This window comes from Dermochelys coriacea, chromosome 27 (genome assembly GCF_009764565.3).
Source record: "Dermochelys coriacea isolate rDerCor1 chromosome 27, rDerCor1.pri.v4, whole genome shotgun sequence".
Classification (NCBI taxonomy): domain Eukaryota; kingdom Metazoa; phylum Chordata; order Testudines; family Dermochelyidae; genus Dermochelys; species Dermochelys coriacea.
Genome location: NC_050094.1, coordinates 8,337,636 through 8,363,468, shown reverse-complemented (window position 1 = coordinate 8,363,468; position 25,833 = coordinate 8,337,636). Strand labels below are relative to the sequence as shown.

The 25,833-nt window shown below is 51.5% G+C and overlaps 2 protein-coding genes across 7 annotated transcripts; both read left to right on the top strand.

Moving 5' to 3' along the window:
• The first annotated feature begins 91 nt into the window (after window positions 1-91).
• ASB16 (ankyrin repeat and SOCS box containing 16) lies at window positions 92-22,348 on the top strand. 6 transcript variants are annotated; one of them, XM_038385490.2, is made up of 7 exons: window positions 92-1,717; window positions 1,986-2,102; window positions 2,341-2,596; window positions 3,389-3,656; window positions 5,425-5,917; window positions 6,994-7,107; window positions 8,003-10,309. In XM_038385490.2, exons 2-7 carry the CDS (start codon window positions 2,070-2,072, stop codon window positions 8,186-8,188), a joined length of 1,350 nt encoding a protein of 449 aa, XP_038241418.1. In that variant the 5' UTR covers window positions 92-1,717; window positions 1,986-2,069; the 3' UTR covers window positions 8,189-10,309. The 6 variants fall into 6 exon arrangements, 5 of the variants coding, with proteins under 5 accessions (XP_038241418.1, XP_038241417.1, XP_038241419.1 ...); XR_006277316.1 differs by adding an exon at window positions 22,023-22,348 and having other exon boundaries at window positions 92-2,596; window positions 8,003-9,495; XM_038385489.2 differs by having other exon boundaries at window positions 92-2,102.
• TMUB2 (transmembrane and ubiquitin like domain containing 2) lies at window positions 17,494-24,435 on the top strand. The gene is made up of 3 exons (XM_038385384.2): window positions 17,494-17,650; window positions 21,018-21,614; window positions 22,969-24,435. The coding sequence occupies exons 2-3, from the start codon at window positions 21,043-21,045 to the stop codon at window positions 23,321-23,323; spliced, it is 927 nt and encodes a 308-aa protein (XP_038241312.1). The 5' UTR covers window positions 17,494-17,650; window positions 21,018-21,042; the 3' UTR covers window positions 23,324-24,435.
• Window positions 24,436-25,833: the final 1,398 nt, after the last annotated feature.

Genomic DNA, 25,833 nt, shown 5'->3' with positions numbered 1-25,833 from the left:
CCTTTGGTTTTATGCAAAGCCAGCCTGTCTCCTAGCCAGGAGAGCATGGTGCTGTGTGGGGAGCATTGGAGGTTTCTGTTAACTGGAGCATGTCTTCTTTAAAGCATTAACATAGAGCTGGCTGGGCTCCTTTTGGGAGTGAAGGAATCCCAGGCCATGCTCCTGCAACCTGTCCATTGACCTCACTGAGGAGAGACGCGTGCAAGGACTGCGTGATCCAGCCCGTAACAGGACTGGAGCTGCAGATGAGGACAACGGAGTTCTTGATATTGAAGCCGGATCCTCCCTGCTGTTGAGCAACTGCAACTCCCAGCACTGAGAAGCAAAGGAGCTCCAGGATTGAGTCCACTGCTTCCCACAGGCAAAGGCTTGTATCAGATGCAGCTGTGTGGGCGTTGTTCTCCGCTGGGCATTGGGATGGCAGCCAGGCCCGCCGGAATCCCTGTGCCATGCTTGAGATAGTGACAGCGTCACTTGCCCCATGTCCTGTGTGCCAAGGCCAAGCTTTTACCCTCTGTTCCCCTCTCTTCGTGGCACCCTGCTGATCTGACCGCTCTGTTCTTCTGTGATCTCTTCCCAGGCCCTGGTCTTAAGGGGATGCCATTGGGTTTTTTGTTTTGGTTTTTTTTTGTTTGTTTGTTTTTTTTTTTTAAAAAACATCAAATCAAAGGCCATATCAAGATGATGCAAAGGGCACCGTCCCACCTCAAAACCAAGAGGATTGTGTGGTTTAAAAGAAAAAAAATCCAGCCTTTAACTCTTTATTTGTTCAGCTTGGACTGTGGAGGCAGCTGAGTTGGCATCCCTATTTGGGTCTAGTCAGTTTCACTGCCCTGTTCTCCTGCACTAGCAGGATGCTGCAGCCGCTGGGGTACAAATATGATGGGAGAAAACTATTTCTGGGGTGGGACATAACTACAAAGGAAATGGTCTTAAAAATCCTGAACCTTTCTGTCTCTTCAGCTCTGTAAAACCCTGGGCCAGATCCTCAACTGGTGCAAATTAATGTAACCCCCATGACTTCATTGGCATCTTGTTGACCTACACCAGCTGAGGATCAGGCTGAATGTTTTTACCCAATTTAAACTACAGGGATGCTTCAGGCCCCTGGTTAATCTCCTGTTTAAAAGCAGCCCAGGGCTGGCGTGATCCAGTGCCAACACCCATAAAGAGAAGGCCACGCAACTGGGAGACTCCCACATGTGGCTGGGGGGAAGTGCCTGGTGTGCTAATGTTGCCTCAAGCAAGTTACCTGTTTTTGTTTTGTTCCCCTTTCTGTCTATTTAAAAACTGCTCTTGAATTGCCAAGACCATCTGTCATCAATGATGCCAGTGAAAACGTGGCTTGTGATTTAACTTTCCTCCTTTCCTCCTCCTTTCCTCCTCTTCCTTCCTCCCTTGCTCACTCTTCACTTGTGAACTGGAATTGAAAGAGCTTAAGGAAATACTTCACAATGTCCCTGGTTCCCCCTGTGGGCCTGTAGAGAGGTGACCTGCTTCCCTCTCGCAGGTGCCTACAATTGAGGCTACAAATTCTCCGGCCCGAGGGTTGTGTTCTGCACTGTCTTTTTTTTTATTCTGAATTTGGCCTGCGGGTGGCTGTTCAGCTAGGAGAAGGAGCGGTTCCTGGCCCCGGAGAGCTGATCCTGAGAAGGGTCGACCACCTACGACTGCTCTTTGTTGGCACCTCTCAGAATTGGGCCCCGAGTCAGCCAAGGTAACGGTTTAAATGCAAGGCCACGTGGTGACCTGACCCAGCGGGCACCTGAGGGCCGCAGTGTGGCCACGTGAGGAAAGGGAGGCGATGTGACACATTCAGCCCAGAGCAGGGGGGAGCTGTCCGCAGTGCACTGAATGTCACCGCTCCTTCCCGCCCCCTTGTGGACTCAGCCCCACTGCTCTGGGGGGCGGGGGTGTATGGGACAACCCTGCTCCCCACTCAGGGGCTGCGTGTCTGACCAGAAAGTCTCCCTGGGCTGTTGTAGGCTTGTTCTACCCCCAGACTGCTTAAACTCCTGCCATCCAGCAACAGGCTACTGGCTCTAAACGCCACCGGCCCCAGATGGAACATGATGCTGCAGAAACTTCTGCTTACTGCCAGGGTAAGTATCCCCGTTATTTATAGCATGGCCTGGTTTGCTCTTCTGAATAAACAAGGGGAGGGGTTTGTGCTTATACCCATATTCGCAAGCCTGAGGGAGGTGGCAGGGGGCACTAATCTGCTGCCCGTCCCAGAGGCAAGGAGGCTTCCCTGGCTAAGCCCTGTCCCACAGAGGCAAGAGAATGTCTAGGGAGACCTTCACGTTCACTTCCTCCACCCTGCGCGCCCTGCGCCTGCAGAGAGAGCGGCTGGAGTGGGAGGATCGTCGGAGGGCTCTCTCGAGGCAATGCCTGACCAGGAGGTTCCCACCGGCCACCAGCAGCTCCCTGCTCCCGAAGCCCGCCCGGCGTCCCCAATACTGCCGGGACCCTGCTGTCCACAACGTCCTGTACACCGGGGACCTGCAGACCATCAAGAGCATCTTCAAAGACGAAGCTGTCACGAACGTGATCGTGGAGACGGTCAGCGAGGAGCTGATGTGGTCGGCAGAGCTGGGTACGGAGGTGGGGTTTCTGATCCGGGCTTGTGGTTGGAACAAACCTAGGGCTGAGTACTGCTTTCCTCTCCCCCGCTGCCCCCCCCCTTGATCAGAGCCAGAGACCTTGCGCTCCCAAGGATGTGTCGGTTCTTGGGGTTTCGCTCCAAGTGCGGCAGAAAGGAGCCAAGCAGAGTTCAGCAAAAGCCCCTGGGGTTTCCTGGGTTCCTTGCTCATTCCAGAGCACCTGACTTCTGCTGGAGAGCAGGGGATGGGCAGCAGGAGTCCTGGGTTCTAGTCCCAGCTCTGCCACTTAGTCATTTATTTGTATTACAGTGGCAGCTGCAATGTAGGTCTGTGGGTGCTAGGTGCTGTACGTACATGTAGTCAGGAATTGCTCCTTGTCCTGGAGAGTCTGCAGGCTAAATAGCCAAGGCACGCAAGTGGTGGGAGGGGGGAAAAAACCGGGGCAGAGAGTTGGCAAAGATGCCCCAACAGGGCGGCTTCCGTACCAGGAACAGAGCTCTGGTTCCCTGACGCCCGGGCCCCTAAACCCCATTGCTTCTCGGATCTTGAGCAAGTTGCTCTGGTTCTCTCTGCCGTCTCCCCCTGCCTCGCTGTGACTCTGAGATCACGCATGTGCTCTGCCCTCTGCAGGGGCAGAATCCCACAGAGGAATTCCGGGAAGTCCGGGGTGGTGGATTATGGTCACAGAGTCGAGGTTGGCAGACTGGATTAATGACCATGAGTGGAACACCAGGGCAGGGTGCTTTGAGATTCCCCTGCTCTCCTTCCCACCTGCCCCCCCTCAGGGTTGTGGGTGCTGAGCCCTCAGAAGAAGCACACGTCCCCCTTGCGGATCGCAGCGGCCAGAGGCTATCGGGACTGCATGAAGCACCTGATTCTGCAAGGGGCAGAGGTTGACGCTGTGGTGGGCGGGAAGGCCGCCCTCCATGACAGCTGCATCCACCAACGTGCTGAATGTGCCCAGCTGCTCCTGAGCTACGGTGCCAATGCCAACGTGCTGTCGGAGGAGGGGCTGGCCCCGCTGCATCTCTGCACCTCCCTGGAGACCTTGCGGTAAGTGTGCAGGTAGGGGTGGGGGAAGTGTCTTGAAGGGGAATTTCTACCCTAACCAGCGGAGACCTATAGGGCAGGCAGGTCAATGACTTGCAAACTAGCTGGACTTTGGGAGGGGGGAAATGTATTCCCCCAAACTCTGCCCACAGGCAGAGATTCACCTACACTGGAGAAGCCAACACAAGGCTCCACCTTAGATCGTCGCACTATGCCCAGCTTAGATCAGTAGCAGAAGAGATAAGTGATCTCATTTCACCCGTTGTCACTAGTCTTCAGAGCCAACAAGATGGGTCGCACCTCCCTGAGCTATTGTTTCAGGTGGTCTGCAGACATGGCTGCCTGGGTTCCTATTTTGACAATTATATTCCCAATGGTCTGGGCTAGAGGTGTGGGGCCAAAAGTCTAGTGATAACGTGACCCCATGACATGGGCACCTCTGGTTTTGGGTGGTCTCTTTGAGCTGCTCTCTGAAAATTAGCTCTCTGCCAGATGTCTGTTGGAAACCCCCCCAGAGTCGATTGTGACTGCTGAAAATCTTGGCCTTGTTTGTTTGTTTGTTTTTAAATGAAAGCGAAGATTGCGGAGTGCGAGTTGCAGCCTCCAGGAAAAAGCAGCTGTTCAGCCAAGTGGCACATGCCAGCCTGACTCACCCTCTGATCCCAGCTGGCCCCCTTGGCCAGCAGCCTCCGCAGAGAAGCTGAGGGCTGTATGGGCCACAGCGAGTGAATGTCCCCTAGGAGAGCTCCTTCTGGCGCAGGATGGAGGCGTGTGGTGTGAATGGTAGCCCCAGGGAATCTGTCTGCGGCTCCCCCCGCCCTGAGGATACTGGATCTCCAGAGCCCTCTGACTAGGGTGACCAGACAGCAAGTGTGAAAAATTGGGATGGGGGTGGGGGATAATAGGCTCCTATTTCAGAAAAAGACCCCCAAATCGGGACATCTAGTCACCCTACCTCTGACACTGCCCCTGTGAGCAGCCAGTGGGGCTGGTGTGGCAGCACGAGACACTCCAGCCCCTGCCTGATGGGCGAGGGGGTGGTCATGAGGAAGGCTTGTGCTCCCAGCCAGCAAGATCGATCCAAGCACATCGGGGCCCCGCTGCCGAGCCTGTGATTGTCAGGCCCGGGCATGCCCCGAATCCCTGTGCCCTTTGAGTCACACCCCTTGGAGTCATGGGCATGTTCTTCGCTTCCCCAGAACCGGGCTGTGTTTTTTGTGGCAGGAGCTAGAGGCCGCGCTAGGCTGGGCCATGCCCTAGTTGGCGTGGAGTGGCCCGGATTCCCCAGGGGACTCGGGCCTGAGCACGGGGTACTCCATGCTCCCTGCTGGGGTTGATGGGCGGGGAGTGGTCTGGGCTTCCCCTGCCACAGTGCTGCCTGCCAGTCACCCTCTGCAAGGGATGAGGGCTTAGTGCTGAAGCCAGGAGCCACCCCGTAGACGCTCAGCCCAGTGCAGCCTGATGCTTCCATACTGGGCTGTCCCTCCCATGGAGCTTGGATCCAGCCAGGTCACTGCCCCCAGCCAGAGCGCACTTGTCTCGGACAGATCAAAGCCCCAATTCATCCTGGGAATGGCACCGGTTCACACCGTGCCCCATCAGCGGGACTTGAACCCAGCTCTCCCCCCAGCTTGGGAAGGAGAGAAGGATTCCCCCCAACTTCCCGGCAGTCCCCCCCCCAGGCCTCGGAGTGGAGGCTGAAACACCCCGGAGCAGCAGGAGGAGCAGAGGTAGGGGCTGGGGAAGGGTGAGCCTGGCTGTGTGTTTGCAGGTGCGCCGAGCTGCTTCTGGAGCACGGGGCCCTGGTGAACCTGAGCACCAGGGACCGGCGGACAACCCCGCTGCACGTGGCCGCCGAGCACGGCCTGGAGCCCCACCTGCAGCTCTATCTGTGCTACGGGGCCGCCCTTGCCCACCAGAACCGGGAAGGGGAGACGGCCCTCAATGCCGCCTGCGCCAGCGCCGACAAGCCTGCCGAGGCCGAGCGCTACTACCGGGTGGCCAAGCGGCTGCTGGAGTGCGGGGCCGACGTCAGGACGGCCGGCAGGAAGAACCACACCCCCCTCCACAATGCCTGCGGCAACTGCCACCCCCACCTGGTGGAGCTGCTGCTCCAGCACGGGGCTGCCGTGAACATCAGCAACTGCGCCGGCTACACACCCATGGACTGCGCCCTGCAGGCGGTGGAGGAGTACCTGGATGGGCAGCCCGAGAGCATCATAGCCACCTTACTGGATCACGGGGCGGCAGCCATCAACCCCAAGGTAAGGGAGCGTGCGTGGGGAGGGAGGGAGGGAGGGAAATGGCCTGGGGGCTAAAGCACTGCCTGGCAGTCGGGACTCCGGAGGGGAGGAGGGAGGGGAGTCTAATGGTTAGAGCAGGGCTCCTGGGTCCTGTTCCCCAGCGCTTGGAGGAGGGAGTTGGGCCTAGTGATGGAAGGAGTGGAAGGCCATGGAGTCGGGACTCCTGGGTTCTGGCCCCAGCTTTGCCACAGACTCCCTGTGTGACGTTGGCAAGTCACTTAGGAGGCTCTGTGCCTCAGTTTCCCCATTTCTCACTCCTCAGAGTTGTGAGGCTGAGTTAATGTTTGTGAGGTGTATTGAACTCCTCAGGTAGAAATGAGTCATGTTGGCTGAGGATGACCTCAAGAGAAGAGTAAAGCCGGGGAAGGTGGGGGTGAAATGCATTGCCCTTAATCCCCCAGCACCACCCTGGGTTGTTCTGATGATGAGGGCTAACAGGTCCTTTTTTTTTTCCCCCCCCCCTCCATCCTAATTCTGTATGAGGCTCCCTTTGTGCCTGGGAGACGGGTTCATGCTCATGCTTCAGGGCATAAACCAGCTACTAATTGCTGGGGTTAGGAAGAAACTGCATCTATAGCATTGCTGTTCATTCCCTTCTTGTATCTTCCTCTGAAGTATCTGGCACCAGCCATTAGAGGCGGGCTACTGGCAGTTTCCAGAGCACCTACAGCCTTCCTGTAGGATCCCAAACCCCTTTGCCAACTACAGACCTACACAGCAGTACAGTATAAATGCTGCCATGCGGTACAGCAGCGTAGGGTGAACCTCACTCAGTGCAATGGGGGTTTAAGTCCCTTCTGAAACGTGTACATGGTAAGCTATGCATTTGCTCCTTCCATCGTGCATGCAAGGAGGGAGAGTTGAGTCCACCCTTGCTGGGATAGCAGGAAGTCCCAGCACTCTAGGGCTGAGGCCCACATCACTGCGCGATCCTCTCTGGCCCCCTCTAGCTTTGCTGGCACCCTCGCCTTCCTTGTGTTTCTCCACCCTCCTGGCCAGTTCACCCTGTCCTCTGCTCTCTCCTGCCTGGCTCTCAGATGCTGAAGTTCTGCTCCTTGGCCCCTCGTGCCCTGGAAGTCGTGCTGAACTCCTACGACCGGATCCTGTCCTGCGATTCCTGGGTGGAAGTGGTGCCTCCGGAGATGTGGCAGGTACCTCCAGCTTGCAGCCTGCTTGGCACCGGGCAGGGCAAGGAAACTGATGCAGCGCAGGGCAGAGGTGCAGCTTGGGTAGCTCTGGAGGCCGAATGGTGGCTTGGCCCCCGTATCAGGTGCATCTGGGGCTGCAGCAGGGCAAGCGTCTGCCCTGGAGGTACCTGCTGGGGACAGAGGGTTTTGTACTGCTGCCTAAAATGCAGCTTGATGCTCAGTCTGCTTGGGGCTGTAGGCGATTCGTTAGCTGTCTCAATACACATCTGTATCGCATGTATTCTGCATAACCTCGAGAATTTGGGTCTTTGGGCAACTCGCCTGTGGGACCAGAGAGTGGGATCTGTGGCTGCAGGACAGTCTCCATAGCTTGGGACTTGTAAAACTGGTCCAGATAAAGAAATTCCCTCTCGGCTGCAATCCCACATTGGTCAAGGGGACTAGATCAGTGGTTCCTAAACATCGCTCTGTGCTGGTGATATCATTGGCTGGGGAAAGGCTCCAAAGAAAGGGAGATGTGAAGCGAACACCCATAGAGTTCTTGGTCCTCCAGGGTCTAGAGAGGACTGGGGTATAAGCACGGAAGGGACCTCCTGGCTCGTAGAGTCCAGGACCCTGCTGTCGTAGGCCACCCATCATCATCCCATTCATAAATTTATCCAGTTGCATCTTAAAGCGAATTCGGTTGTTTGTGCCCCATCACGTTCCCCTCCCTCAGCTGTCTAGAAACCTTCTCATTTCCAGCCTTTGAGTGCATGAAGGGGGACTTAATAAAGTAAGGGGCTTCTGGCTCTAACTATGTGGAAGCAGCTTGTGTCTGCCTCTCCTTGCCCCTGTACTTAACTGCTGCGCCCTGTGATAGACGGAGCCTCGTTTAATCTTCCTTCCATCCTGGCAGGAGCACAAGACGTTTTATGACTCTGCTCTCCAGATGACGAACCAGCCCCGCCAGCTGCAGCACCTGGCGCGCTGCGCTGTGCGAAAGCACCTGGGAGCGCGGTGCCATTCCGCCATCCCCGAACTCAAACTGCCCCCGTCTCTGCGGGATTATCTGCAGCTCCCTCTTGAGGGCTACATCCGGTGAAAGGGAAGATGCATCCTTTGGGCGTGATCTTTGGGGAATAGCTTTGAATTGCTGACGAGTGACTGGAGAGAGCCAGACTGAGATCCCAACACACCAGGGGCCATGTTCTGTCATTGACTCATGCTGAGTAGTAGCCCTGTGGGCTACTTATAGAGTAAATTGCTGCTCAGCGTGAGTGAGGTTGGCAGAATCTAGCCCTTTCTGAATATACTTTTATAACCGGGCTTGGCTTGTGCTAGCACCAGTTTCCACCCCGCTCTACTGCATATAATAGGAGGACAAAGGATGGTCAATGAAATTCAAAAGCGGCATACTTAAAACTGACACAGCAGAATATTCTTCCCCATGCAGTACCTAGTTAGTCAGTGGAACTCGCTGCCACAAGAGATCATTGAAGCTAAGAGCTAAGCAGGACTCAAAGGAAGGACGGGACATTTCACTAGAGAACAAGGAAATGCTGAGGTAGAATAGCAAAGCCTTCTAAAATATAAGAGTCTTCATATATTTAAATCCTTTCTGCTTCAGGCCATGAGCCAAATGCTGACTAAGGGGGTCAGGAAGAACGTCTCGCTCTGAGGGGAACGGGGAACATTTCTTCCTTGTCCCTGGGGCAGGTCCTCCCACAGCAGCCTTCTGCTGGGTTTTCTGCACCTTCCTCTGAAGCAGCTGATACTGCCCCCTGCTGGACACAGGACATTAGGCTGGATGCACTGGTCTGATTGATGTCCCTGTGGGTTTTTTGTTTTTTAAACCCTTCTTTCTAAATACCAAGAACTGGGGTCAGAAACTCCAGTCTTGGGGATGCCAGTACCCTCCGTGGACCCAAAACGATGCCCTGGTTACAAAGGGGCCAGCAGCTGAAAAGCACAAAACATGAACACAGATGGAATCTGCCGCCAGGTTTTGCAATGCCTGTGGTTGAGGCCTGATGCCCGTGGTGTGTGCCCCTTCCAAGCTGGAGCACTCTTAAATTCAGGACTGTGGTGTAAAGACCTAAATGGACAGAGCCCTAGGGAGTACCAGCCCAGAAGCACATCTTGTCCTGTGTCCAAGAATGGCCAGTTCCAGCTCATTCCAGAAGAGGGGTCAAGGATACCCCCAGTGACCAATAATGGAATAACCTCCCCATAGGGGAAGTTTCCTCCTGACCCCTCTGGTGGTTTATTCCTTGAAGCAGGAGTGTTTTTAAAAATACCCAGCTCTCCATCTGTAAATCTCAAAGCAGTTTACAAAGGCAGGTCTGCTTCATTCCCCAGCTGTAAAGGGGGTAAACTGAGGCATGGGGCAGTGTAAGTGACTTGCCCAAGGTCAGTGGTAGAGCTGAGAATCTATCCCTGCTCTCCAGTCCACTGCTCTAGCCACTAGAACACACTGTAGCCTTTCCAAGGGATTTTAAAAACAACCTTCTAATGTAGCTATGGATGTTATCGTTATCCAGTCTTTTAACTTGAATCTTGATTATGTATTTTAATCTCATGAGCTCAAAAACTGCCTGCAGTTTGCAGGAAAACATTCTGTTCTGCTTTTGCACTTTAGGGGCAGCCTGCATTAGTAGTTTCCCCATGTAAAATAAAAAGCTACAGCAAATATATTTTAAAACAAGTTTAAATCTTTTCCTGCATTGCTGTGGGGTAGGCCTGGGTCTGTATGGTCCCTTGCTAATGAGGATACCCTTAGGAGTTCCTCAGGTGTTCACCTAAGTGCTCTCCTCTGCAGCTTCGATGCTGGTGTCATCAACAGTTGCATTATGAGAAGGAAAGTCACCAGAGGTGGGCAGTAGAAGCCATTAGATGCAGAGGCAGGATTGCCTTTCAAGGGAGAGGCTGCATAAGCTGGAAATGTTTCACCTTGCACCGAAGAAAGTCGGAGGGCAGCCCCTGGAGATAGTTACAGGTCCCAAACCAAAAGCGCTGTTACTAATACTCCCTGGGCCCTCTCCAAGCCCTTTACAAATGTGAGAAAGCAGGACCTCATTTAGCCAAGCAAACCAATGGGACAATTGGGAATAGAAGCCAGGATTGCTCTGCTTTCCTTTTTAAAAGGGTGTGAATATTTTGCCCTTTTAGACACCTGTATTGGCCTTAAAAAACAAACCAGCCTAGAACCCTGCTCCAGTGGCAGTTAAATTTCACTCCTTTTTCTTTCTACCTTGGAATCCCTGCCCTAGGGCCTGGAGATGGAGCTGAACAGGGTCAGGGCCACTGTTCCCTCTAAGCTGTGCGCATTTACACACAGATCCTAAACCCCATGCACATGGCAAAACACCCTGCACACAAAAATTTGCACAGAAGAAATTTTTTGTGCACACGGCCTGTCAAAAGTTAGAGGGAACCTTGGTTAGGGCCCATTAAGGGGAGATCTTTGGAGGGGGACACCAGGGTAGAAAAATCCCTCTTTGGCAGGGTGTGCAGCTTCCTGCAGTGGTGCGATATACAGGAGACAGGCAGTGCTCCTGGCATGATGAATTCACAGCTTCAGGCGCTCGTAGAGCCAAGCAGTGGGAGAAGGCATAGCAATGCCATAGATCAAATCCCTACTCCATTTCCATGCTAACCAAGCACCTCCCTATACCCTTAGGAGGCAGGGCTATGCTCTTATCCCTGTTCTACACAGCGAGAACTGAGGCACTGGGGGCCAGCAAGAAATAGAAGCTAGGTCTCCCATGTCCTGGGAAAGCACCTTGACTACTGGGCCATCTGCTGTCTCTCTTATAACCAGTAAGTTGTCAGAGAGGGGCTTGAATCCAACCTACAGCTCTAACCCAAACTAGCACTGAGCCCCATAGCTTGGAATACCACAGCCCAATTCCCCAGTCCACACACTCCTGGCCTTAGGGGAGTCAGGATCTAATCTTCAGGGCTTGGATTGGAGAGGTGATGTATGTGAGGATACCAGCTTGCTGGAGGGGCTCAGAAGACATCACTCCTAGCAGAGAATGGCTGGGTTCAGTACAGGAGGTGGGTTAATTTTTTCCCCCCTCTAAGCATTAGACAGGGGCTGCTGCCACAAGCAGGAGAACGAACTTCAGACTGTTGTTCCAAGCTGGTATGACAGCTTGCACATTGCAGAAGCAACACTGAATTCTGAGGGTCTGGATTTTCACTTAAAACCAATGCTATCTAGTTCTCTTTAAAACATTGTAATGTAGGAAGTGTTTACATAAAAATGTATCACTGCCCTCTACTGGATGAAATCAGACCTGCCAACTGTGTCACAGCCTCTCTAGTGCTAGCAGCTAAGGGAGATTCTCTTTCAGCTCCAGTGGTCAATGGCTATGCTTTTGCAGAATAAGCATAAGAGTCCTATTACTGGCATAGTTATTGCCATGACCTGCCCTATTGTGGATCTGTCTGACTGGGAGATCTCCAGTTCTAAATCCACTTTATCTCAAATAGCCTCTTCCATCTTAATGCAAACCCTCTTGGCGTCTGGTATTTAAACTAGATTTGGGGCTGGAAAGTGAGGAGTGCTACTTTCCTAACCTCTGAGATGCGACAGTAAGAGTGTGGATCTTCCTAATGCAACCATGCCTCCTTTTTTGTGGGCTTTGCCCAGCAGTCATGGAAAAGTTAAGATACGTAAACTACCATCATAAGGCCTCAGAGTTCATACCTGCTGAGCTGAATGAATTGCGCCTGGCTACCTGCAGACTCCAGAAGCCCCAGTTACATCAGAGGGTTTTCTTGGTCACCAGCAGGGCTAGCAATTTGGTTTTAACGACAAATAAAAGCTTAAGAAAACCACACTGGAAATGCCACAGCGAGACACCCCCACCCCTCCAGCCTGTCCTGGGCGGTTGGGGGAATCCTGCACACCAGCATACATTTCCAGTTCTCCTTGTCCCGTGTTTAGGAAACCCCTGTGTTTAGCTTTAGCCGCTGCCATACAGAAAGGCTGGTGCTGTCTTTAAGGAGATGGAATGAAGAAGTTTTACTTGCCAACTTGTGTCCTAACAAGTGTTTAAGGCTGACACACAGCCAGCCAGATCCCACCCCTTGAACTGAATTCACCAGTCTTACCTCCATCTTCACCTGGAAGGCAGTACCAGCCCTTGAGGCTAGTCTTCTAGAGCCTCCCTCCAGCCCTCTGGACCTTGCAACAGCAGAACAAGCAGGGGTGTGACACAGGCCCCTCAGCTGACTCACACCAGCTGGGGATCTAGCCATGTGCTGCTTCACCCTGTAGCAACAGGCTCTGAACCCTGGCTGGGCTAGTTCTCCCCATCCTTCTTCTGGGGGTAGGTAAACTGAGTTCTATCTCCTTTACTGCATGGGGTCTGTAGGAGGAAACATCCCCAGGGATGCCCTGTCCAGATCCCAGGGCCCTTTTCATTCTTAATATCACCCTCCCCATTCTCCTGCTTTTGCAGGTTGCTGTGAGCTGGTTATCTTCCCCCAGAGGTGGCTGCATTTCAGTGCTGCCATCTGCAACAACTTTGGGCTCCTACCAGCTACTAGACAGCGCAGCTGCATCCCTCTCTCAATGCTTTCAAACACCAAAGAGCTTTTCCTCCCCTACGCCACGGCTGGTGGTTTTGCATTCCTTCTCCTGTCCCAGCTTCTGGGGGAAAGACTGGTAACTAAGGGGAGAGGGGACTGGGAGAGCAGGGAAGTGCCAGTGCACCAGGAATGCTGTCTGGAGTCCCAGCTCTTGCAGCAGGACACGCCAGCCACCTGATTGAGCCACGCAGTCTATTTATTGACAACATCTCAGCTTGATACTGAGCAGCTCTGGTTTTCATCACATCATCATCTTCAGGCCTGCATCAGCCTAAGCACGGCTGCATCCTTAATTATTTAGTGTGGTGACCTACTTCCCACTGCAGGGACAGGCTCCTGGGCGGCCCCTGATTCCACCAGGCTAGCTTTACATAGCTATGGCATGGAGCGGGCTCAGCGGCTGCATATCAGCTGCAGAATAGCTAGAGCCTTTTTGGGGGGGCAGGGGGTGTGGTTGTACAGCACCTAGCGCAACGGGATGCTGGTCCACCACTCGGGCTTGTAGGTGCTACTGCCATACAAAATTGAGCCCTTAAGCCTGCATGGGGGATTATCCAGGGCTAAATCTTAACCTTCCCCTCCCCGTGCTTTACACCTCTCCTCCCCAGAGGGCACCAAACATCAGCCGCAAGGTATGTTGTTTCTCTTTCAGATACTCAGATGGCTACAATCTTCAGTGGCTGTATCGCACAACGCCCCTGTGGGGCAGGACCCCATGGTCACACGCTGTATGGGTGGGAACAGACGCCTAGAAACATTCCGTGACTTTCCCGAGGTCCAGCAGAGCATCCGTAGCAGAGCTGGGAACTGAAACCAGATCTCCCCCAATCCCATTCCTGTGACCTAACCGCAAACCCATCCTTCCTCTCCAGCAGAAATGTTTTCCCCAGAGCAACAGAGGTAATTACTCTTGAAATGGAAACTTAACTGTAGTGCCTTGCCCTTGCGGAAACAGCACCAAGGAAGCAGCTGGTAAGAGCAGGCAGGACCAGCAAAGCAGGATCCATCAAAGAACATTCTTCAGTTTTGACTGGACTTTCTCTGCCCTGTGATTGCTGTTTGCTCCAACCCCCCCTCCTCCTGGAGTCTCTTACCCTTTTCTCCCCTCCCCACCAACAGCCCCTCTTCCTTCCAGTGAGCCGAGTCCTCTCCTAACCAAACTCATCTTCAAAACCAATGATAATAATGGAACATACATAGTATTTGTCACCACCCCATTGTTTCCTCTGCGTATTCTGCCCCCACCCTAGGTCTGTCTGGTCTATTTAGGATGCAAGCTCCTTTGGGAGTCTGCCACTCTGTGTCTGTACAGCACCTACTGCAATAAACATGATTAATAATAATAATACTTTGGTAATTGTAGTTGGCTCCTTACCTCCCGCCCTGGAGGACATGGGCCTCTTAATTCCCTCCCTCGAACAGTTACCTACCGTTGGTGTTTACTGTTAAACACAAGCCATACTCTATCCAACAAGTGACTACTTTTCCTTCCAGCGTGGTCTACTAGGTAGAGCAGGGTCTGAATCTGGCCCCCCTGGGTCCTATCCCCAGTTCTGCCATTCCCTTGCTGTATGGCCTTGAGCAGGTTGCCTCCCTGCCTCAGTTTCCCCACATGTGAAATGTCCCTGGGGTGAGAGTTAAACCCCTATAACGGGGAAGGAACAAGTCCCTGGGGCCAGGCTGAGCTCCCAGCCCCACCCATGCTCTGACCCTGGGGCCAGGGATGGATCCCAAGGGGCCAGGACAGGAGTTCAGGGACCCATCTTTACAGCAAAGCAGACTCAGCTACTGAGTTTGTACAGTTTTGTTAAAGTTACCCCACTTTCCCAATCCTCTAACTAAACTTCTCATAGTGTAGTCTCACCTTAAAGCATCTAAATTCTTCATGAAGAACCTTTCTTTCCTGGAACCACTCCCTGCATTCCCATGTCAGGGGATCAGCTGTTTCTTTTAACCTGAAGTGTTTCCTAACCCATCTTTGTGTCTAGTCAATAAATACCAAATAGGATTCAAACCACAGTGACCAGTTAGTCTAAAAAATGAGCACTTCACTGATCCTTTTAGAACTTTGGAGCAGCGCATTATCCTCTATTTGGAGCAAACTTCACAGAAGTTTCTTCTTGTCTCCTTAATCCACAATTCTTTCCATTGATTCTAACTTTTCAAGCTCCAATCTGGTCACAGAACTCAAGGCTCGATACCCATAATCTACGACTGCTCTTCCTAATGTTCTACAAAGGATCAGCAGCACGCCTTATCTGCTCCCCAATTAATCCCAGCAATACTTATAAATCGACTAATCCTACCTTTGCATTTGTTTGTAATATTTTCTATGCTGATAAGATAATAAGATGACTTGGAAGGGCCAAACTATACAGCCAGAATTTAAAAACAACTGCATGCATCTGTTCTCCATAAGATATCAAAGATGAGTGTAATTGATCTTTCTTCTAATGATGATCATTCCATTTGTTTGGGAAAATTGTGAAGCTGGTGAAAATTTAAATCCACAAGCTTCTCCCCATTCTGAGACCTCCCCAAGTGCTTCATTGAATCTCTCTCCAGCCACTTTAATTCTCCTGTGTCTAATCCATATAGCGCATCCTCCACAATAAGGTAACACCTATTCAGGCCCTTATGCCTTTTGGTGGATCATTTATCATAATGTTAAACAAGGTAGGGCTGACAACACTCCCCTGCTGAGTGCCTTTGGCAATACTATAGATACCTGCTAAGACTTTCCCTACTCTAACCTGTGTGGTCCTCTTATTCAGAAAAATCTCTTATCCACCAGACCATTCTTCCTTCTATCCCTGTCATGAACAACTTCTATAACAAACCCTCCCTCCATAGCATATTGTGCTTTTTCAATGTCCAACCCCGCACCCCAGGCACCATATACTCTGATCCTCAAACTCTTTTGGATTTGTTTCTAATCTTACAATATGATCAGTCACGCCTCTCTCTCCTAAAACTGCTTTGCACTATTTAGGATTTCATTTTTTCACCCAATATGCAACTAGTCTCATTTATTCATTCTCTCCATAACTTTCCCCACACAAAATGTGAGGACAATTGGTTTAGACATCTGTTCTCATAAGTAGCTTGCCTGACTTCTCAATTGATACTGTCACCACACAGGTTTCAGAGTAGCAGCCCTGTTAGTCTGTATTCGCAAAAAGAAAAGGAGTACTTGTGGCACCTTAGAGACTAACAAATTTATTAGAGCATAAGCTTTCGTGAGCTACAGCTCACTTCATCGGATGCATTCTACTGCTATTACTCCTTTTCTCTATATATTTACATAATTTTAATAAAATTCTTACAATCCCTTCAGGTAAGTATAAGCATTATATTACATAAATACTCTTTCCCTGGCACAGTGTTTTACCTTTTATCTATAACTTTGTTTCAGTTCCTGCATACTGAAGTTTTCATGCATCCGATGAAGTGAACTGTAGTTCATGAAAGCTTATGCTCAAATAAATTGGTTAATCTCCAAGCTGCCACAAGTACTCCTTTTCATTCAGCACACTGTCATTTTCCCAACCATTTAAGGATCTCACAATTTTCTTCAATAAATTTCCTCCCTCCTCTCAAAATAATCTGTACTTTAATTCTCATCACTTGCTAGGATTTCTGTTTTTCCTTTGTTCAAATGTATCACTTTATCCTCTTCAATAAGATCAGGGATAAAATTATTATTGCTCCAGGTTCCATTCACTCTCCTAATTTACTTGTAAACCTCTGATACCTGAGTATCTATTTATTATCCCGTAATACTTTTTCCAACTCTCTTTGTTAGGCCTCTTAATAACCCTTTGTGTCACTGCCTTACTTCTTTTAGATGCCCTCAAAGTCTCACTGTTAGTTGTGGTTGCAGCTTTTCTATATACCTTTCTTTTTTTTAAATTCCAATCTCACATTTTTCATTCCATCACAGAACTGCGGTTCTGATTTTAAGGCAATTCAGTATCTCACTGAATTTACATTGGCTGCTGCCGCCATAATTGCTTTTATTACATTATCACGCAATTCCTCTCTATTATCTCTCACACACTTGTTGCTCAAGCACGCCTCACACTTACTCCTGAAAAGTTCCTAATCAGCCCTTTTAAAATTCCAAGCAGGAGTTCCTCCAGTGTCTTCAATATCACCCTCTCTTTCACAGATAAAGCACCTTAGGGAAATGATCGATTTCCATTCCCTCTTCCTTGTAAGTTTCCCACCTATATTTACAAGGAAAATAGCTGCTAGTTGCCATTTCCGGATCCAAACAGGAAAGGGAACCAGCAACTGAGCTAAACTTAGTTGGAAAAATGCATCCGAGGAAGTGAGCTGTAGCTCACGAAATGCATCCGAGGAAGTGAGCTGTAGCTCACGAAAGCTTAGGCTCTAATAAATTTGTTAGTCTCTAGGGTGCCACAAGTCCTCCTTTTCTTTTTGCGAATACAGACTACCACGGCTGCTACTCTGAAACCTGTCATTATGCAATGACTTCCTGGAGAGACACCAGAGCCGCCCCCCAGCCAGCTTATCACAGCCACTGAGGACCCCCCCTCGCCCATATAGCCCAGAACAGCTGAAGCCCCGCCCCCTTCCCCATGCCCCGCCCCCTGTCCCTGGCCCCGCCCCTGCCCCCACGGGGCCCGCCCCCTCTGCCCAACCCTCTTGAAGGGACCTTTTCCGGGGGCGGGTTTGGCTCACCCCGACCGCGCCCCTCCCGCCTGACCCCGCCCCTTCCCCTCTCGGCTCCCCGTATTACGTCACCAGCGAGCGCCCCCCTAGCTCCCCTCCCTCCGCGCCGCCCTCTCCCTTGCACGTCCGCGGCGCGTGCGTGACACGTCGCTGTTTTCTGCGTGCGTGCTGGTGACGCAGGCGGCGTGTGCTTGGCACGGGAGGCGTCTGGGGGCGGGGCCGGCCGTCGGACGGGCGGCGGCGGCGGCGGCGGCGGGAGCGTCAGGTCAGTGGCGGCGGAGCTAGTCCGCGGGCGCAAAAAAGAAAAGGAGGACTTGTGGCACCTGGAGACTAACAAATCCCGCCCCCCGCCCCCGCCACGGGGGTCTAACCCCCCCGGCTGGTCCCCCCCCCGGGCTCGGCCCCGCCCCCGCTACGGGGGTCTAACCCCCCCAGGATGGTCCCCTTCCCCCTGGCTGGTCCCCCTCCCCCGCTATGGGGGTCTACCCCCCCTGGGCTCTCCCCTCCCCCGCTACGGGGGTCTAACCCCCCCCCAGGATGGTCCCCTTCCCCCTGGCTGGTCCCCCTCCCCCGCTATGGGGGTCTACCCCCCCTGGGCTCTCCCCTCCCCCGCTACGGGGGTCTAACCCCCCCCAGGATGGTCCCCTTCCCCCTGGCTGGTCCCCCTCCCCCGCTATGGGGGTCTACCCCCCCTGGGCTCTGCCCCTCCCCCGCTACAGGGGTCTAACCCCCCCGGCTGGTCCCCCTCCCCCGCTACGGGGGTCCAACCCCCCCCCCCGGGCTCGGCCCGTCCCCCGCTACAGGGGTCCAACCCCCCCGGGCTGGTCCCCTTCCCCCTGGCTGGTCCCCCTCCCCCGCTATGGGGGGGTCTAACCCCCCGGGCTCGGCCCCTCCCCCGCTACGGGGGTCTAACCCCCCCCGGCTGGTCCCCCTCCCCGGCTACGGGGGTCTAACCCCCCCAGGATGGTCCCCTTCCCCCTGACTGGTCCCCCTCCCCCACTATGGGGGGGTCTAACCCCCCCGGGCTCTGCCCCTCCCCCGCTACGGGACTCTAACCCCCCCGGCTGGTCCCCCTTCCCCGCTACAGGGGTCCAACCCCCCCGGGCTGGTCTCCTTCCCCCTGGCTGGTCCCTCTCCCCCGCTATGGGGGGGTCTAACCCCCCCGGGCTCGGCCCTCTCCCCTGCTACGGGGGTCTAACCCCCCCCAGGCTGATCCCCTTCCCCCCGGCTGGTCCCCCTCCTGCACTACGGGGTTCTAACTCCCCCCCGGGCTCTGCCCCTCCCCCGCTATGGGGGTCTAACCCCCCCCGGGTTGGTCCCCCTCCCCCTGGCTCTCTCCATCCCCTGCTACGGGGGTCTAGGCCCCTCCTGGGCTTGGCCCCTCCCCCGCAGTCGGAACTGTGTCATCTCGTGGGAACATGACCCCCACTCCCCCATTAACGCCACTTCGCTGCTCACTCGGTGTCATTAAGACGCAGCCCACAAGCGGGGTCTGATCCCCCCCCCTCCCCACCCAGGTCTGAGAGGCCTCGGTGCCTCCCTTCAGGTGACTCCCCGGGCCAAAGTTTTTTTCTGTTTCCTTCCCACCCCTGGCTGCAGGTACCTGCGTCCTGACCATGGAAGAGGGCAGGGGAAAGTCAGGGCTCAAGGAAGCAAAGTTCTTCCTTTATGCGCCATGCAGGTGTCCCACCCGTCTCAGACAGGGCAGCCCTGGGCTTCTGGTCCTGCTGGCCTGGGTTTGCGCCAGGTGTTTCATCATCTTAGATTTTTGCAGCACCCTAAGGGGAGACCCGGTCTCGGTTTCAGCACTGTATGAAATGGCAGAATGTGCCGTCTCCTTTCAAACGGTGGTCCAACAGACGCACCCTAGCCACGCACGCACTGGTGTTTTCTTAGATAACACTGACAATGAAGCTGCGTGTGTGAATAGCATGGATGCTTCCCAGAAGCTCTATGTAAGTATTAGCCAGTCCAAGCCTCAGCGCCCCAACTGTGGGGCAGCTATGGCGAGTGAGTGAATGTTCCCATTTTACAGATGAGGAAAGTGAGAGACAGAGTGGGAGGGGGAAATGACTTATTCATGGTCACATAATGAGTCAGCGGCAGAGCCAGGACTACAACCCAGGAGTCCTGACTCCAAGTCCCCCACACTAATCACTAGATTACAGTCTTCCATGGTAAATTGAACTGAATCCACAGTGAGGGATTCTATGTGACACTTGTTCCCAAAATTTAATTTCTCTACTTATGATTTCAAGTTCAGGCCTTTGTTACAGAGACTTGCTTCTAAGAGATGTGGAAGAAGAGGGGTTGGCTATTTCTCTAATGAGAAGCTGAGTAACTGCGGACCCTGGCAATATGTTTCTTTCCTTTTCTAAAAATGTCTGAGTTGTGAGTTAGCATGTCTTTCCCTGATCCATGGAAGGGACTCTTCTGTATCTGTACATTGTGTGTCCAATCACTTAAACATTTCTCTATCTTTGCTTTGCCATTCTAGAGCACTTTCACATTATTTTCTGAGAGCTTTAAAAACGAATGAGTTGACCTTCATGAGCCTCCTATGACATGGGCTGATATCACCATTCCCATTTTGCAGATGGGGAAACTGAGGCACAAGAGTGCCCTGCCCAATGCCAAACTAAGAATGGGCCCCGGGAGTTCTGTGGTTAAGGCACAGAATGTGTTCTTTCTTCATCTATGAGACGTGCTAGTTTGTTCTGATTTTACAGCTCATGTGTTCCGCTTACATCTTCTGTGAAAGACACCATGGAAGAATTTCTCCGTGCAATTCTAATATGGTTATTATGTCTTAAGTGTTGTCAGTGTATTTGGTTGGGGATGTTTCGATGTCTATTTGACCAGCATTAATAAAGGAGCTGCTGCGAAAAAAGCTGATTTGCTAAATTGATTTGATATTTAACTTTCGTAACATGGTCTTGCTTTGCTTCTACCTGTGTAAGCTTTCTCTAGTTCTGTATTATCTTCCTTTCCTCTCCTCTTTGCTATGCCAGTAATAAAGATAAGTGTGAGAGAACCCTTCCCCTCCCACTGATTTATTATGTAGTTGGTAGATACACTAAGGGCAGTTTTGTGTCAAATCTAAAAAGTGAACTTTGCCACAAAACAGGCCAGAAGTCCCACTGCTGGACAGCAAGTGTTTATGTTCTGTGCTGGGATTGTGTGGCAAAGTTGAGCTAGGAGAAAAACAGCTACACTGTGCTGGAATGTGGCCGTCACATTCGGGGGAGTCATAAAAACAAACCAACTGTAGTTTTGGAAGTTATTTCTGCCACGCCTGCTTCTCGGCTAGAGGATAAAGAACTAAGATGACAGACATTAGGAGAGCCTGTCTAATTTTCTTTCACGTTAACCTGGCTAGTTATGATTCCCTTGCCTGCTTGCTGTGCATGTCTCATTTGATGGGTTCTTGTGCTCTTTGTTTTTAAGAGAAAGGGACAATTGTTAAAACAGAGCAAGGGTCTCAGGAATTGGAAAGGCAGAAACTATTGCTTCTCACTCCTTGGTTCTCTCCTATTAGGCTCCACACAGCCTCAGTTTGTTCCCCTTCTGGAGCACCTTCCTTTTGTTGGTTCATGGCTGGAGCTGAGTTCCTTTTGCCTTTTTCTTTGCAGCTGAGCTCCTGCAAGAAGCCAAGAGATGGAGCCCCCTGGCATGACCATCATTGAAGGGGTGGGAGATGAAGTAACGGTGGTGACTGGCATGGTGGTTCTTGTCCTGGCTCTGGTTCTGGCGTGGCTTTCCACTTACGTAGCAGATGGTAGCAACCTGCTTTTGGGAACTATTGTAGCTACGGGTGAATCCTCTGTGATCCATCTCAGCCACGTTGAACGGTACGTGGGGAATTCAGTAACGTCAGAGCCTACTGAGCCCCAGGGGTCTGCTGATAGTTCAGAAGAAAAAGCAGAAGAGGAAGGGGATGCTGCATCCAACTTGGGCCCTGCAGTTGAGCAGGGGGGCAATGGCAACACCTCTGACTCCAGCCTCGACCATCTGCTGAACATACAAGGCTTGCCCAAAAGGACATCAGCCAGCAAGTCCAATGCCCTAGAACAGCCGGGTCAAGAGAGCCAAGGAACCTCGCAAATGTCACACATCGGGGAGGAGAGTGAGCCATGCTCCGGGCTCATCAAAGTGCGTTTCAAGTTCCTCAATGACACAGAAGAGGTGGCCATGGTGAGACCGGAGGACACCGTGGGTGTTCTCAAGAGGTAAATTCCATGTAAGAGCCGTCAAAGGGATCTTCAGTCTATGGGAAAAGGATCCCACTTGAATCTGAGGCCCAGAGTTAAAGTGAGCAAACCTCTCCCAGCAAGAACTGCCATAGGTTCTGTGAGGATTGTCCCTTTGTGTCTATAGAGTGCCTAGTGCAGTGGAGCCTCTAGGCAGTGCCCAATTATAAATGTGTAGCAATAATTAAATCTGTCTCTGGGATGTCTAACAATGTGCCCCTCACTGGTAAGTGATGGCTTGGACGGATTTGGCTCTTACTTTTGTATAAATGTCAGTCTGTGCTATTATGGCCCTTTTCATCAGTACATCTCAGAGCAGGTCAGTATCTCCATCCATATTTTTACCACTGGGGAGACAGGCACAGAAGGGGAAGTGACTTGCCTGAGGTCACCCAGCAACCCAGTGGCAGAGCTGGGAATGAAACTCAGCTTTCCCGAGTCCCACTCCAGTGCCCTACCCACTCAGCCACACTTGATATTTTATGTTGATCCCCCCCTTGCCTTTGGCTGTTGATTGTCCCATGCAGACAGCAAGCACCCTGGGGCAGCAAACCTTGTCTTATTTGTCTGGACAGTGCTTTATACGTTTCCTGTTTTGTTTTGATCTTCCACTTTTTTTGTTCTTGTAACAAGAACATAAGAACGGCCCTACTGGGTCAGAGCAAAGGTCCATCCAGCCCAGTATCCTGTCTTCCGACAGCGGCCAATGCCAGGTGCCCCAGAGGGAATGAACAGACCAGGTCATCAAGTGATCCGTCCCCTGTCACCCATTCCCAGCTTCTGGCAAACAGGCTAGGGACACTGTCCCTGCCCATCCTGGCTAATAGCCATTGATGGACCTATCCTCCATGAATTTATCTAGTTCTTTTTTGAACCCTGTTATAGCCAAGAGGTAAACCTTAAATCCTAATGGCTATAATGTGCTCTCTGGACCAAGTACTGTCTCGCAGTGTGGGGCTAATCTGGATTGGAGCCTCTACGGGCTGGTGTAATGCACAAATAAACAATTGTTTGAACCCATTGTGAACATGGTTTTGTTTTCCTATTAATCTTCAGTGGCAGCTAGAATTGGCAGGAACAGTCATCGGGGTGTGTAACTTCCCTGCTCTGTAATCTTAAACTCCTCCTAATTAGTAGTTGATGTGTTTTGGGAAGGATGGTGAAATTGACCATTACTTACTGACTACATTTGAATCCTGTATCCTGATGAGGTTTAACCTTGCTACATTGTTTGGGTTTTATGCTAGTCACTAGCCCAGTCTTGGCTGCATTTAGGACTGGTGTTTTTAAAGCATCTCTTCTAAACTTTGCCTCTCTCTGTTTTCCTGAAAAGCAAATATTTCCCAGGACAAGAAAATCAAATGAAGTTTATCTATCAGGGCCAGCTACTCCAGGACCAGGCACGGACTCTCCGCTCCCTCAATATCATGGACAACTGTGTGATCCATTGCCACCTGTCGCAGACCGCCAGCTCCCCCATTCCTGACTCGGTGGTCACCCCAGCAGAAGCAGCAGGGCTCACGGTGAACATAGGGAATCTAATGCTCCCTGTTTTCGTGGTGATGTTGGCTGTGATCTGGTACTGCCGCATCAACTACCGCCAGTTCTTCACTGCGCCAGCCACAGTCTCCTTGGTTGGGGTGACTGTTGTCTTCAGCTTCCTGGTTTTTGGGATGTATGGACGATAAGAGGCAAAGTTGGAGGGGTAGATACTCCTGTCTGTCCCTTTAATTGGAACCCAGCATTTGTTTTATAGCTTGTTTTAAATGTGCTGTGACAAACGGTGTTAGGGAAACTGGCTGGGGGCCCAGGGGACCCCCTGCCCACTCAAATACTAGAGAACCTTCTGTATCCAGCAATGTGGAAGAGAGACCCCTAGATTCACTGTTTGTTTCCTCACCTTGCTGCTGCTTAATGAGACTTTGTTCCTCCGTAGAAGGGGACCGCTTTGCCGGGTGCTGCTTGTGTGCTCTAACTGACCTGTTTCATTTATGTCATGAGATGAATCATCACTCCCAAGGCACTGCTGCAACTCCTCTCAGGTAGAGATGAGGAAAGGGACCTTGTCCCTTGCCTCATGAATATCTTAAGCAGCCTCAGTATGTGTACTCTGAGCTTGTCTCAGCTGTGTGAAGGAGTCCTTGTAAAAAGAGCCACTTTCTAGCCTGGCAGAAAGTAACTCCGTATTCATGGTTTGTCCTCTCTGCTGTAGATAAACAGGCCCTGTTAGAATGCAGCTGCTGTAGGTTTGTATGCTCAGGCTTGCTTTAGGACAGGCCAAACTCCCAAGAATGGACTCTGTGGTGATTAGACAGCATGTTGCCCCGCTGTGATCCTGCATGGTACTTCTCTCTCACTTTGCCACTCCTGGAAGGGGCTAGGGGCTGCCTTCCTGGATTATGTTCTGAGCTGGCTCACTCAGCACATGAGTGTGCACTCCACCAGGGCCTAAGCGCTAAAAGTCCCTTTCAGTGGTATAGGGCTGTCTGGCACCTCCTCACTGCTTGAGCAAGCTTGCTTTGTATTTAACATGTTTGGTGCTTACAGTGCTAATTCTAAAGACCAAATATTCTCCCTGGTGCAAATGGGAGGGAAATATTTTTAAAGGAATTTTTAAATAGAAGGTTGCAATTTCTGCTGAGTGCTCTTCCCCCTGGGGTAAAATTGTGCCTAACCCAGACAGTTTGAGACAAATGTTTAACTTTCTTTATAGCACTTTCCTCCTTGCCCTTGTTTTCTATGAATGCATTTATAAAGACACTCTACCGTGGATTTTGTTTAAAGAACATGTTGAAAGTTGCTCCTGGTTGTTGAAGGCTGCTTTTTGTTTTGCATGGGGGCAGGAGAGAAATTGCCTGCAGGCACAGGAGTGTGAGAAGTAGGAACATGTAAGGAACTTAAAGATCCGAGGTTTCAGAGTAGCAGCCGTGTTAGTCTGTATTCGCAAAAAGAAAAGGAGTACTTGTGGCACCTTAGAGACTAACAAATTTATTAGAGCATAAGCTTTCGTGAGCTACAAATGCATCCGATGAAGTGAGCTGTAGCTCACGAAAGCTTATGCTCTAATAAATTTGTTAGTCTCTAAGGTGCCACAAGTACTCCTTTTCTTTTTTTAAAGATCTGAGAAGCAGCAGGCCTGCAGGAGCTATGCAGGTGTGCCTGGTTTACAGCAGAGACCTTGCCTAGAGAGGGAAATTGACCAGAATAGCTAGACCCAAGTAAGCTATTCTGAAATAGCTCCCACCCCACCCCCCGAACGCTTCTAGGACAAGTCTACACTACTACGTTACATTGATGCCGCTGTAGCATGTCTGGTGAAGACACTATGCCAACAGGAGAGCGTTCTCTCATCAGCATAATTACTCCACCTCCCTGAGAGACAAAGCTACATCTCCCACCAACAGCACGCTGTGTGGACAGTGCTTAAGTTGAGTAACTTATGTTGCGGGGGGGGGGGGGGGGGGGGATCTTTTTCACACCCCTGAGCAGTCTAAGTTACATTGACTTAAGCTTTAGTGTAGACCAGCCTCTCAAATATCACTTTTTATTCCAGAACAGCCCATCCACCTGGAGGGTTATTCAAGAAGAGGTGAGTTCAGTTTCCCCCCTAGACAAGAGCTGAGAGCAGGGTCCCTCCTTAAGCAGCACCTCTCCCCCTCAACAGTGGGCACAACTGAACAGGTATGAAAGTGCTGATGCATGTAGTTTATTCTGCTTCCTGAGCCAGAATTAGCTATAAGAAAAAGGAGTACTTGTGGCACCTTAGAGACTAACAAATTTATTTATTAGCTATATTAGCATCATCAGATTCCCAGCATGGCTTTTACTGGGATAACAATCTTGGTACAAAACCCACACCCTTACCTGAAGTAGTTATACTCGTGCAAAAAGCCTTTAGGGCAGGCCTCAGTCCTTGTGTGACAGTCACAGCTGAGACTGGCTTCTACTCTAAACATCACAAGCAGCAAGTCTCTCTGGCTGACAAAAGGGTACACCTGCATTTTTTTCTCCCTGACAGTTCAGTTTGTGTGGCAGCTTGCACCTTTTACAGCCAAACTCCCGTTCTTCCTCATGCAGTTTAACAGTTAGAGATAAACCTTGGAGGTGTGGGTGGGGCTTGAATTTAAATTAAAAAAAAAAATCACTCTTAAGCATTACCACTTCCCCCCCCTGCTGTACTTCTAGTCAGAAGGGTAGA

Bases quoted from the DNA above. Each gene is read 5' to 3' on its own strand.
- ASB16 (XM_043503488.1), top strand. From the start codon at position 2,284: ATGTCTAGGGAGACCTTCACGTTCACTTCCTCCACCCTGCGCGCCCTG. The intron at 5,918-6,993 runs GTAAGGGAGCGT...CCTGGCTCTCAG, and splicing joins CGGCAGCCATCAACCCCAAG to ATGCTGAAGTTCTGCTCCTT. The intron at 7,108-8,002 runs GTACCTCCAGCT...CCATCCTGGCAG, and splicing joins TGCCTCCGGAGATGTGGCAG to GAGCACAAGACGTTTTATGA.
- TMUB2 (XM_038385384.2), top strand. From the start codon at position 21,043: ATGGAGCCCCCTGGCATGACCATCATTGAAGGGGTGGGAGATGAAGTA. The intron at 21,615-22,968 runs GTAAATTCCATG...TTTCCTGAAAAG, and splicing joins ACCGTGGGTGTTCTCAAGAG to CAAATATTTCCCAGGACAAG.